This window comes from Mytilus trossulus, chromosome 3, assembly GCF_036588685.1.
Source record: "Mytilus trossulus isolate FHL-02 chromosome 3, PNRI_Mtr1.1.1.hap1, whole genome shotgun sequence".
Taxonomy (NCBI): Eukaryota; Metazoa; Mollusca; class Bivalvia; order Mytilida; family Mytilidae; genus Mytilus; species Mytilus trossulus.
The window spans coordinates 39,864,026-39,877,866 of record NC_086375.1 but is presented as its reverse complement, the minus strand read 5'-3'; the positions used below and the strand labels follow the sequence as shown (position 1 = coordinate 39,877,866).

Sequence of the window (13,841 nt, the reverse complement as noted above, 5' to 3'; positions counted from 1 at the left end):
ACGACTCATAGCTTGAAAAATAGCAGGTGCCCCATACTTTTTTTATTATAATTTTGAAAAAAGAATAGTTAAATCTTCATTTTGGCAAATTGTAAGAAAATTCTGTCTCAAAAACATTTACTTATGATCTACATTTAGAAACGATTATTCTGAATGGGAAACCAACAAAACTAATCGGACCAGATCACGTCAATTTTCAAGAAGTAGGCAATCTCCAACAATGACAAGGGGGATCCAACTATATGTCCCCATTCAAAAGCATTGATCGTAAAAAAAAAAGGGTTGCAACCTCTGGAACCCTCTGAATCCGTCACTGTTTTACATATATAAACTGTAATGTTACATTGTAATTCTATAAAAATTTAAAAGTTCTCAATTCCATACGAATGATTAAATTTAAGTAAAAAAAGGTTATAATTTGAAAAGTCTGTCATAAAGTTATTAATTATGACTAATTCTTATTACTTAGAAAGAAAAACGTATTACTTAGAAAGAGAATTTAATCTTGAAATACTATATAGTAACAGCTTTTTTGTATAATGCAACACGCAAATGAAAAACTCTATCATATCTAACGTGTAAGTTGACGATTTCAGTGAAGCATACAGAATAAAGAAGAATGGTGTTTGTTTATAAGATAACTGCTCTTATAATTGTATTCTGCTTATTTGACTGTGAGTATATACATACTTAATTTTACTATGATGTCTTTATTAAAAAGATAAACTTTCCTATTAAGACATGTACAGTCGAAATCATTTTGTCATGAGTTTTACTCCACGAATTATCCTATATTGCTTGCTGTGTTTGTATGCCACGGCCAGTGGCGGTTAAATACTTGACTGCATGTCCGACGTCAGAGTAATCTCGGATTACCCCTCACATTGTTTGTACTGGAATGGAACGCTACATTATTAGCCGGTATTCGTTTTGTCTCGAACAATTGTCATTATAATTGTTTTATCAAGTAAAGTACGCAGATTGTTTAAAATAAGTTCTAAGTTGAAGCCACTCATTACTCTCTTAAAACAAAACTAGGATCGAATTTAAATGAGCAGGACATGTAGGCACTTCCTGTTCTTCTAAGACACCATGCTTGCAGTTGTGTTACTCGTTGCATTTGTTTTTAATCTTCAAACTAATAGACAGACAATTTGAATTGATCAACAAATGTCTTAACATAGCTGAGCAACTGTTTTCATAAAAAGTTACCAGCGAATTACATTTGTGTAAGATCTATATCTAAATCAATAATTGAAATCAATATCAACCTCACAAGACGTCCTCTAAATCCTAATGCACAATTTTTTTTTTTTTTTTTTTTGGTTACTTTTTCCTTTTTCTGCTATTATATTGAAAACTATAGTTTGGCCTATACAGTTTCCTTTAAACACACAATTATATTGTGATGTACCAATGTTATGCACAACTTCCAGGTGAGAACGATTCGAAAATACAGACTTCAAGGAGCATCTAAAAGTAACTGTTTACTTCGCCATCGCCCATTCTGTTTACAAATCTTTGAATTTTTCGAAAAACTAAGGATTTTCTTACCCCAGGAGAAGTTTACCTTAGCCGTATTTGGCACAACTTATTGGAATTTTGGGTCGTCAATGCTCTTCAACTTTGTATTTGTTTGCCATGGCTTTTTAACTATTTTGATCTGAGCGTCACTGATGAGTCTTATGTAGACGAAACGCGCGTCTGGCGTATAAAATTATAATGCTGGTACTTTTGATAACTATTTACACCACTGGGTCGATGCCACTGCTGGTGGACGTTTCGTCCCCGAGGGTATCACCAGCCCAGTAGTCAGCACTTCGGTGTTGACATGAATATCAATTATATACTCATTTTTATAAATTTTCTGTTTACAAAACTTTGAATTTTTCGAAAAACTAAGGATTTTCTTACCCCAGGAGTAGATTACCTTAGCCGTATTTGGCACAACTTATTGGAATTTTGAGTCGTCAATGCTCTTCAACTTTGAATTTGTTTGGCTTTTTAACTATTTTGATCTGAGCGTCACTGATGAGTCTTATGTAGACGAAACGCGCGTCTGGCGTATAAAATTATAATCCTGGTACTACGACAATGCATTGCTTAAAGTTCTAATTTACTGTACAACGAAGCCTGGAACGAATTAAACTTATTTCTTTTACTATTGTTGGAAAAACATATTTAGCTTGGTAATAATTTTTTTTAAAACCTATAAATCATTATGTGTATGGTTATTGTTGATATTTTAATTGCATACTTTTAATAACGCATAGACTGGAATCCCGCTATATATAATCACCTTGATTGTTAAGTACGTGACTACATAGACAATACTTTTAAATAAAATCCATCTGTAAAAGACAATCATAAAATGACATTTAGTAAAATAACTTAAATGACACATAGCTGAGAGGGTGATAGAGCAGATCGGTACGGCCCTCGAAAGAGAATTGTCAGCCTTGACTTCGCCGTGGTTGACAATGTTTTCTCGGGTACCAATTTGCTCTATCACCCTCTCAGCTATGTGTTATTAATATAATGTTTACAATATCAAAGGTGACAATCGGTAAACTACGACATCAAAACACGCCAAATAATTAGACGCCGTATTTTCACATCATATCAGACAGAGACAAAAAAAATTGACGATTATACGATAGGTTTGCGTAAAAAATGATAAAATCGTGCACAGAGGACTTAGTTTGTGATGTATAGATGCGTCGGTTCAAGAATTGAATAAACATTTTTTTTCTCCAGTCAGTCGTTTCAAAGGGGATATTCCGGGTACCACCATGATATCGTTGGACAAAAACACTCTTTATTTAAGAATATTGTTAAATGCCTAGATTGTTAACGTCATTCTGAAAAGTAGACCGTGAGCTAAGCTAATAAACTGGAAATATCCCATTCCATTTTACCGAAAGAATTACTTTTATCTAAATCGGTAAGCCACACAGCCATTGTAGTTAACTAGAATAAGAGTTGCAATAAAAAACGAATATGTGCACAACAATTTCTTCATACATCATGTGATGGAAATGTTCTCATTTTTTTTCAATTTCGTCCCGTGTTCTTGAATGTTACATGTACTAACGCTTTCTATGATATACAATTATAAGGTAATGTTTCAGATGCAGAACTTAGCAAGTGTACCCGTGGTTGGCATCCCGGATACAAGGGCAACTGCTACCTTTTCAGTCGGTTTAGTGCACCTTTCTACAGCGCAATGGTATGTTTAATGACAAGCAATAGGTTCACATAATGGAAAACTAAATATCCCTTATAGACCTGAAATGTTTGCTGCAAATTTTCAGTAGACCGTCTGCAGAAAATAGTGCTTCCAGATGGTTACAGCTACCTGAAAACTTCCCACAAAGATTGCAGCTTTTTGATGTCGGCTTACGACAAGAGAGAGGCGAAAGATACCAAAAAAGACAATATATAATTAATACTCCTCAGTGAAAAAAAAACAATAACACCAGGGCAAATAATTACCAACGAAAACGACATATAGAAAACAACAAATCACAAAACGCAACATATAAAACCAAAGACTGAGCAACACTAGACTAGGGGTGATCTCATGTGCCCTAGAAGGGACAGCAGATTCTGCAACACATGTGGCAAGTCTGCAGAAATACAAATGTTTGCAGTAAGATGCTATAGAGAGTTATGATATTACAGAACTTTTGCCACACGATTTTCAGAAATCTTTAATCTATTTGATATGATAAATAAGGACTTTACTGACCCCATATATTTCATATTAGGTCAATAGCACAATGTGTAATAAATTAATTTTACCGACTTTGCATGTGGACTAGTGACCTATCTAGGTGATCAAGTCTTCAATTGCTAGTTGCCCTTTGTTTATTTATCATGTATCATTGTCATTTTGTTTAGTTTCGTTTGTTACCTATTCTGGCTCGGACTTCCTTCAAACTAAGCTTTAATGTGCGTATTGCTGTGTTTGTTTTTTCTACATTGGCTAGAGGTAGAGGGAAGGATTGAGATCTCAAAATACATGTTAAAACCCGCCGCAATTTTGCGCCTGTTCCAAGTCAGGATACTCTGGCTTTTGTAAGTCTTGCATTTTTTGTATGCTTTTATAATTTTAGTTCATTTATATATATATATCGGAGTATAACATCAATTATCACTGAACTAGCTACAGCACGCTTCTGGGTGCGGGATTTTGTCGCTGTGTTGTAGACCCAATTGTGGTCTTCGACTGTTTTCTGCTCTCTAGTCAGGTTGTTGACGATTCCTATTTCCATTTGTAATTGCATTCAATACAAATAACCTTCTTTCATCGGTCTAAAAAAAAAAATCAAACAAGAGCATCTTGTTACTTTTAATGTGTTTTCTGATATAACTTATTTCAATCGTTCGTCATTAATCAATTTCTTCATCTGTTGTCTGGGCGAAACGTTTCAGTGTATATAACAACTTATATAGCCATTAACTTTATCATTATTATCAATACGTTAATATTTAAATCTATAAATAAATCTAAAATAAGATATTTATTTACGTATACTTTTAGAGTTTTTGCCAAACCATTGGTGGAAAACTTGTCGAAATTGACAATTATTGGGAATATAAGACACTACTCAGAATGGCAAGGAATAGAAGTAAGATTTGAGGGGAGATGAGAGCCTTTTTTCTTCTAGCAAAAATGTCTCTCACATTAATATTATGAAGGAAAATAGTTACTAGTAGTTGAAAGCGTACTAGAAATTATATTACTTGAAATCACACGTACAATGTACATGCTTAATTTAATTATATCAACCATTTGGAAACAAGAATTTACAGTGTAAACATACTTACTAATTTGCAGCAACAACTGATATCAACTTTTCCAGAAAAGTAATGAATTCTTTGAAATTAAGTCCATCTATTTCATCCAATTATATAGAGGTTGCATATCAGACGTTTGCTGCTCTTTAGCTCCTATTCCAAAGGTCCAAGTGAGCCTTTGTCAACACCTGACGTCCGTCGTTCACAAAAATATTCTCCTCTGAAATCATTGTTAAACATTTTAGTTGTCTTTGGTTTTGTTAACGGCAGATAAAGTCCGACTCGTGTTCAATTAAACCCATATCAAATGAAATGTCCGGCCCAAGTAAAGTGTTTATTGATTCTGACATCAAGTATGCGTTAACAAGTCGTGCGCAATAAGTTTCAAATTATAATCTTGAAAGATTGGGCTATGCAGCTAACGCGTGATTATAAAACTTAGGCGATACTATGCATGGTGTTCAGAATGTCATTCCTGTATCCTTTTCTATTCAGGGTACCGTGAAAAACATGCATTTCAGAATAACAGTCACCGAAAAACTTACCCTTTCTGTCAACTCCGCAACCAAAAGCTGTTGTGCTATTCAATTATAGACTTTGTATGAGGTCATACAAGGATATCTTGTCACGAACAAAGTATATTGACTGTGTGGTCGATAGAGCATGTATTGACTTCATACAAAGGCTACAAAGGCAACAGTAGTATAACGCTCATCGAAATTCATCAATCGATAGATAAAAAAAAAACAAAAAAACTGAGGGAAACGCATCAAATATAAGAGAACTACAACACAACAGAAACACAACATTTTAAAAAATGCAACGAACTATAATACAACAATGGCCATTTCCCGGAATTGGTACAGGGCATTTTAAGATTAAAAAAAATAGTGGGTTGAAACTGGTTTTGTGGCATGCCAAACATCCCGTTTTACTGCCAATGTTAATTTTAACATTGAAACGACAACATTTAATTTACATGACAGGACAACAATACAAATAAATGGGGAACATATAGGACACAGAAACAAACGATTAATAGCTAACAACAGGTGCCTGGTCAAAAATTTAACACACCAGACGCGCGCCACGTCCACACAAAACTAACCAACGACGCCAAGATGAAAACCTTGAACGCCAAAACAATTACAAAGCTGAAAAGCACTGTGGACCAAAAGTTCCAAAAAAGTTGTGACCAATACCGCCTGGGTTATCCACCTGGGACAAGAAATATAATCGTGATATTATTGATTTCCGGCCATATTTGAATCAAAATCACCAGTGTAATATATTTGATTTTTTTGGAATTTTATAGATATTATATTATCTCCTAGACAAAAAACAACATGCATATTACATGCAGTTGTATCGATATCATTAAACTCATCACATGACCTCACAAAGGATATCGGTTCTTAGATATTCTAAAAACCTTGCAATATACTTTTTGCTATCTGCCGTTTTCTATCTACCTTTGAAAATATAGTTTACCATATGACTATTACTGAACAAATACAATTAGCTAAAATACGAATTGATCGATACTATAAATCAATGTAATTGTCCCGATATGATGTGTCTCTTTCCTAAAAACCCATGTTCTGGCTTCGTGAAGAAATAGTTGCATCGGACCAGTGAATTCTTCTACTGTTCCGTGAGGTCTACCGGCGGTGGTTCATATCCTTCTGTCAACTTACTCTGTATAAAATTCATTTTTGTAAAGTAAGAAAAAACAGTAATATTTGAGGAAATAAAGTGTTTATCAAACAGGTCTTCACGTATTTATCCAAAAAGATCAATGCATGTTGTATTCAAAAAGTTACACAAGTGTAATTAAAAGATGACATTAATTACTATTTGCAAAAGTATGAATTATTCGAAATACTAAGGATTTTCTTATCCCAGGCATAGATAACCTTATCCATAAACCTCATTTGACACATCATTTGTAAATTTTGGGTCCCCAACTTTGTACTTGTTTGGCTTTCTAACTATTTTGATCTGAGCGTCACTGACGAGTCTTATGGAGACTAAACGCGCGTCTGACGTATTGAATTATAAGCATGTTACCTTTTTATTAATTATTAAATACAACTTCTTTATTATAAAGTATTTATTAAATTGTTTATATAAATAAATAGAAGAGACTGAATTCGCAATAATTTGTCTATGCTATAAGCATTTTTTAATACACTATTCGTTGATTCGAAATCAACCAAACTATGTCAAAACTTAATACTGGCATCTGATATGTTTTGAAAGATTGACGATACATAATTTGTTTTACATAATTAATCATTTGCTTTTATCAAAGTTTTAAAATCAAATTACTTTATTTTGAGTGTCTACTTGATATCGCTTATGACAATTTGAACGCTCCAAAAATCTTTTTACTTGAATAATTTAGTTGAAATTTCTAACAATTAAGAGACAAAATGAAAGAGAAGTTAATCTAAGTGGTCACTGTACGGTCTTTGAACAATGAACAAAACCCCTACTGAATAATTAGCTATAAAAGGCCCCGAAATCATAAATGTTACACTATTCAAATAAGAAATTAACGGCCTGATTTATAAAACAAAATAAAAAGCATTTCGTTGTCTTTTAGAAAAGCTTAAATTCATGATTCTGAATTATGTTAGATGAATTGTAGGGTTTCCACCTTGTTGGATTGGCATAACGGACATGTACTCAGAAGGCGCTTGGCAAAAGGCGACAACTCAGGAGAGTCAGAGGTATTTTAGATGGCGTTCAGGGGAACCTAACTCTCATGGTGGACAGGAAAACTGTGTTGCGATGGATCAGGGTGACGGCAAATGGAATGACGGATCTTGTACCGTCCATTTACCATTTATTTGCGAAAAGTGATGCACCAGAATGGCAAAAAAAACTTGAAAAACATTCTTTAAGAATTAAATATTTTTTCTGTGAGCACTGTCGTTATTGTTGTTTTTTTTTTTTTTTTTTTTTTTGTAAAATAAAAATTAGGAGTTACTTGGATAAATTTCAATCATACGTTACAATGTGAAAACATATACTAGTATAACTGCTACCACATTTATAGTAGAACTGACCATCTGGTATTGATTGCTATTATGAAATCATTGCGACTTTGTCTTTTCTTTTAGTTAGAGGGAGAGGGATATATCAATTTACTTTTTTACAGTTTAAATAACGACCAATTGTTTCATCTGCTAGCGATTTTTTCTTTCGTACGTTAAACTTCAGATGTATACACAAAGTAACTTTGGTATTGTATTGGTTTTGTTGGATTTTTTTTCGGTATGTTCATTGCGCTGCATTATGAAACTACCAAATTGCACAACAGCCAATAAGATAGTATAGGAAATATGATTTCATCATGCAGACATGTCAAAACAGAGTACACAATTTTATATCTGACTAGACAACGATTACTGGGAAACATACACAAAAAGGAAAATAACAAAAATACTCAACTCAGAGGAAAATTCAAAACGGAAAGTTCCTAATCAAATGGCAAAATCAAAATATCAAACGCATCAAACAAATGGATAACAACTGACATATTAATGACTTGGTACATGTAGTTTCTTGTTTAGAAAAGGCGGATTGAACCTGGTTATAAAGCTATCTAAACCGCAATAAATTCCCTTATACTGCCAACGATGCATGAACAAAACAAACAGACGAAATAGGTAGAAATAGGGGTATAGCAGTTAACATCGACTTATAACCATGATAACCATAATTACTATAAAAACAAACAAATGTTTAACAAGGAAGTACAAAAATGCATATATATATATATAGTGGAGCGGCGAATGTTGAAAAAGTCGCTTAGTTAACGATTTTAAATTACCTAAATACCTCATGGAATTTTAAGGTCCTAAAATGTTAATCGATTATTCAGCTTTAGAAAAATATTTGTCGTCAATATCAAATGTGGTACAAATGACGTTAAAAATAGCCTTTACTGACGTTACCCAACTTGCATCGCATACCCCACTGCCGATTCGGTAGTCAAATTTCACAACAAACCCGTTCTAAAAAATAATTTTTAAATGAAATTGGTAAATAAAGTTATTCGTGAACTTCATACAATGTAAGGGCATTTCCAAAAAGTCCTAAATTTAATGCTTAATGCATCTGAAAATGGTTGAAAATAACCCTGTAAAAATCATCGTTTTTCATCTAGCATTATTTGCACGTGCAGTATAGGTATATTTTAAAGGCACAACAATGAAGCCGCCGTATAATACTTCAATCGACCCGATTTACTTTTTGAAGTTGATTCCTAAAAATATAAATATTTGACTAAATATCTGCTTTTTATCCAGATTTCAAGTCCGAATATTTGTCACAGATTTACCGACATTGTTGTGGTTTCTAGTTCTAGTCACACATTCAGCGATTTAGCGAAGGTCATTTGTAGTCATTTTTAAGCATATTTCTTGTTCATCGTATAATTTCCAAAGTCTTGTGATTAATTTATGTTGTTTGGTATTGTTGTATACTCGTTTTTGTTGAATTGAACTGGGAAAGTGAATTTCATTTTAGGGTTCGTTTGGTTTTCAGGTGTGTTTGATTTGTTTTTTTATTCAATCACATGAACAATTTAACAATCTCGTTAAAACGGGTCCCGCTAGATGCCACAAAAGACCTTATTCTTGACAAAAAGTCTCTTGTTTAATCATCACTTTTGACAATGTATCAGTCTTTTTTACCTGATAAAATAAGTAAGACATACTGTAATTCCTCTAAACATAAGGCTAAACCTGAGAGGTACTACAGGGATGTCATTGCCTTTTTTGCTCAACAAGGACAATATAAATCTAGCATTGTATTTGCTAGCGATATTTTCATTAGAGACGATGTTAAGACAGCGAATAACATCAAAGCATAATTAACAAGAATGTGTCCAAAGTACACGGATGCCCCACTGGCACTATCATTTTCCATGTTCCATGGACCGTGAAATTGGGGTCAAAAGTCTAATTTGACTTAAAACTAGAAAGATCATATCATAAGCAACAAGTGTACTAAGTTTCTAGTTGGTTGGATTTCATCTTCATCAAAAACTACCTTGACCAAAAACTTTTACCTGCGGACGAACGAACGGACGGACGGACGAACGAACGGAGCCACAGACCAAAAAATATAATGCCCCTATCGTAGGTGGGGCATACAAATGGTTGAGATAAAAGCCGACTTAGGTACATGTAGCTCCACCAAAACCAACGACAAATCGGTATGCATGTACTTTATGAAGCAGCCTCAATTTTATGACAAAAAATGGAAAATATTTATATATCTAGGGATTATTATCGTGCAAATAACCAAGTACAAATGCATATCGTTGGAAATTTCAGAAGCAATGTTGTCAACCTAATTGATAAATTTTGTTACTTGTCTCTCACAGACTTGACAAAGTCTTGTGAAACATTTTCTTCAGTATCAATGAATATTTCGCATGACATTCGGAGAAAATGTGCTACTCTCGCAGAGTGCCTGGTGTCAAATTGTAATAACATAACTACTCCATTTAAAGTCTTATTATGACGGTCGTTCATGCTCTTGGTTGGTGTGACTTCATTTCAAGTTTTTTTTTGGAATCGGTTAAAAGTCGGTATTCAACCTCTTTAGGACAAACCAAGCCGTTTCGGTAATCATGTAGCCTTAGGTCACCTTACGGCCTTCAACAATGAGCAAAGCCCAAATGGCCATACCGCACTCAGCTATAAAAGGCCCCGATAAGACAGTGTAAAACAATTCAACCGAAAAGCTTTCGGCATGTGAATTCGTATTTAAGCATCACATACTACGTACAATGTGGCAAAGCAAAGTTTGGTTGTCGGCAAATCTAGCCAATCGAAGTAATGGCTCCCCATGTGCCTTTGTTGGAAAAATGCGCAACATGACATGTTAGAGCCAGTTTTCGTTGAGGGACAAATGGCATCGGACTTTCTACAAGATCTAATTAGTTCATGTAAGGAGGAAAACATGCTAGGCAGCACGTGTTTGCAAGGAGCAGGGTCTTCCTTGCATTGATTTATGTTTTTTGTCAACATGTAGGTAGTTGTGATGAAATACCATGAAAATATAATGTTTTCGACGTTTCATTTGGTATGAAAATAAACTCGTCATAGATACCATAACGGTCATGTCTCAATTTTAGGAATTTGTTCTACAACACGCTTGCACTAATTGAGTTATATATCAAACTCCTTTAACTATATTAAATAAAAAAAGTATATTGTATTGAGATAGTTTGAATTTATTTTAAGAAAGCTCAGTGACACGTCGAATCCTTGAAAACTGAAACGATTTTTTTCATGGCTGCATATTTGGTTTGATTTATTAGCTATGCATTTCAGATACTCTTTGAAAACTTTTCAACTATTAAAGTATTCAAGAAATGCTATTTGTATGTACCATGGACTACCTTTAAAAAAGTTAAATTAAACGTTATTCTGACGTCATGTGCAAATATGAAAAAGATTTTGTATGAACTAACGTTTTTTCTACATAATACTACTCGTATAATTTATTGAATAGATTATTTATTTTGAAAAATATCAATGGTATTGTTTCTCTAGATGAAAGTAGGATTTTTTTAAGTGATGACCTTTGACCTTGATTTTCGTTATTATTGTACCAGATTTGATATTGACGACAAATATTTTCACAAAGTACAGGATTTCAGCTTTCCAATGAGCTATTAAAATCCCATGAGGTATTTAGGTAATTTAAATTTCTAAAATTGTCCTCTCCGCCGCTCCACTAATATATATAGACTAACCATACATTGTCTCGAAATATCGATGTTATTTGTACAAGGCTTGGAAACAGGTAGAAAGCGAGGCTGTGCCGAGCATTTCTACCTACCTGTTTTGAGCCGAGTACAAACAACATTGACATTTCGAGACAATGTATGGTTAGTCTATATATACTACAACTCATGTAACTGTTCTTAATGAACTATTTAGGGTGAAAACCATCGATATTTGATTTGGAGCGGACGTTAAACTTCTGCGAACCTGTTTTATTGACGTCATAAATAAAATTCTACGGAAACCCATTGTAAAAGTCATACAAGTGAAACAAGGTGATATACGGTCAGTGACTGTATATCACATATGAATATGTATATATACAGTCAATGCAATTTGACTGCTCAAATAGCACAGCTGCAGTATATATCAAATTTAACAAACTCAAACATTGCTTTTTGATAATACAATTTTCAGTACGGGTACTGAATCATTACACTGACAGGCATATGTTTAGGTTAACATTAACTAAGACGTCGGATCGTGCGTTTGACGTACATCAGTAGTTCAGCATGTAAACGTCACACAGTTAGATATAACATAATTGTGTCGTTCAAAGTATAAACAGAATATAATTTATAGCTCTCCTTTTAAGGCATATTCTCTACGAATTCTAAACTAAAAGTTTCCCTTCTTGCTGATTGTCTATAACTATGTTTATTGTGAATATCTTCTAAAGACAAAGGAATAATGCAAGTGCGTGTTTATTAGATTACTGCTCTAATTATTATATTTTACTAAGTTGACTCCGAGTATGAACATTATCATTAAGAACTTGAACTTATTTGGATTTATAAATATTTTGATATGAGCGTCACTGATGAGTGTTATGTAGACGAAAAGCGCGTCTCGCGCATTAAATTATAATCCTGGTACCTTTGATAACTATTTATACCACTGGGTCGATGTCACTGCTGGTGGACGTTTCGTCCCCGAGGGTATCACCAGTAGTCAATACTTCGGTGTTGACATGAAAATCAATAATGTGGTCATTTTTATAAATTTCCTGTTTACAAAACTTTTAATTTATAAAAATACTAAGGATTTTCTTACCCCAGGAGTAGATTACCTTAGCCGTATTTGGCACAACTTTTTGGAATTTCGAATCCTAAATACTCTTCAACTTTGAACTTGTTTGGATTTATAAATGTTTTGATATGAGCGTCACTGATGAGTGTTATGTAGAAGAATAGCGCGTCTTGCGTATTACATTATAATTCTGGTACCTTTGATAACTATTTGTACCATTGGGTCGATGGTCCGAGTACACAGTTATTTCGTAGTGCATTTCTTTTAGACAATAAATGTAAATAAAAAAAATCCAACATGCGCTTTCTCAATAATATTTTTACAGTGTGTTGTACTACTTTTGGGACAAATTATATCAAAATTATAGAAAACTTCATCAGCTCTAACTCAAAATATGGACAATTTTATGTTAAGGGGGTCTTGAAATCTTTTGACAGCTTCCGAAGTGCTAATTTTTTACCTTTTTCAGCTGGACCTAATCACTATTTTACTTAAATATTTATGACCCAAATTTTTTTACAGTGTAATTTCATCCCCCAACTTGCTATATGAGGCATAAAACATGAAGAAATAAATTTGGAAGGGGTATAACAAATATTGACAAGTAACACACTGTCCACACTAAGGACTATATTCGTGGACAACGAAAATCAAAGGGCGATAACTGTGTACTCGGACCCGATGCCACTGCTGGTGGACGTTTCGTCCCCGAAGGTATCACCAGCCCAGTAGTCAATACTTTGGTGTTGACATGAAAATCAATAATGTGGTCATTTTTGTAAATTTCCTGTTTACAAAACTTTTAATTTATAAAAATACTAAGGATTTTCTTACCCCAGGAGTAGATTACCTTAGCCGTATTTGGCACAACTTTTTAGAATTCCGGATCCTAAATACTCTTCAACTTTGAACTTGTTTGGATTTATAAATAATTTGATATGAGCGTCACTGATGAGTCTTATGTAGACGAAAAGCGCGTCTCGCGTATTAAATTATAATCCTGGTACCTTTAACAATTATTATTTATACCTCTGGGTCGATGTCACTGCTGGTGGAAGTTTCGCCCCCGAGGGTTTCACCAGCCCAGTAGTCAATACTTCGGTGTTGACATGAAAGTCAATAATGTGGTCATTTTTATAAATTTTCTGTTTACAAAACTTTTAATTTATAAAAATACTAAGGATTTTCTTTCCCCAG

The 13,841-nt window shown here is 33.8% G+C and overlaps 1 protein-coding gene across 1 annotated transcript; it reads left to right on the top strand.

Annotated features, from left to right (window-relative positions):
- The first annotated feature begins 571 nt into the window (after positions 1 to 571).
- Positions 572 to 7,679, top strand: LOC134709421 (hepatic lectin-like). The gene is made up of 4 exons (XM_063569582.1): positions 572 to 674; positions 3,132 to 3,229; positions 4,547 to 4,634; positions 7,457 to 7,679. Exons 1-4 carry the CDS (start codon positions 620 to 622, stop codon positions 7,669 to 7,671), a joined length of 456 nt encoding a protein of 151 aa, XP_063425652.1. The 5' UTR covers positions 572 to 619; the 3' UTR covers positions 7,672 to 7,679.
- Positions 7,680 to 13,841: the final 6,162 nt, after the last annotated feature.

Bases quoted from the DNA above. Each gene is read 5' to 3' on its own strand.
- LOC134709421 (XM_063569582.1), top strand. From the start codon at position 620: ATGGTGTTTGTTTATAAGATAACTGCTCTTATAATTGTATTCTGCTTA. The intron at 3,230-4,546 runs GTATGTTTAATG...GTATACTTTTAG, and splicing joins CACCTTTCTACAGCGCAATG to AGTTTTTGCCAAACCATTGG. The intron at 4,635-7,456 runs GTAAGATTTGAG...GATGAATTGTAG, and splicing joins CAGAATGGCAAGGAATAGAA to GGTTTCCACCTTGTTGGATT.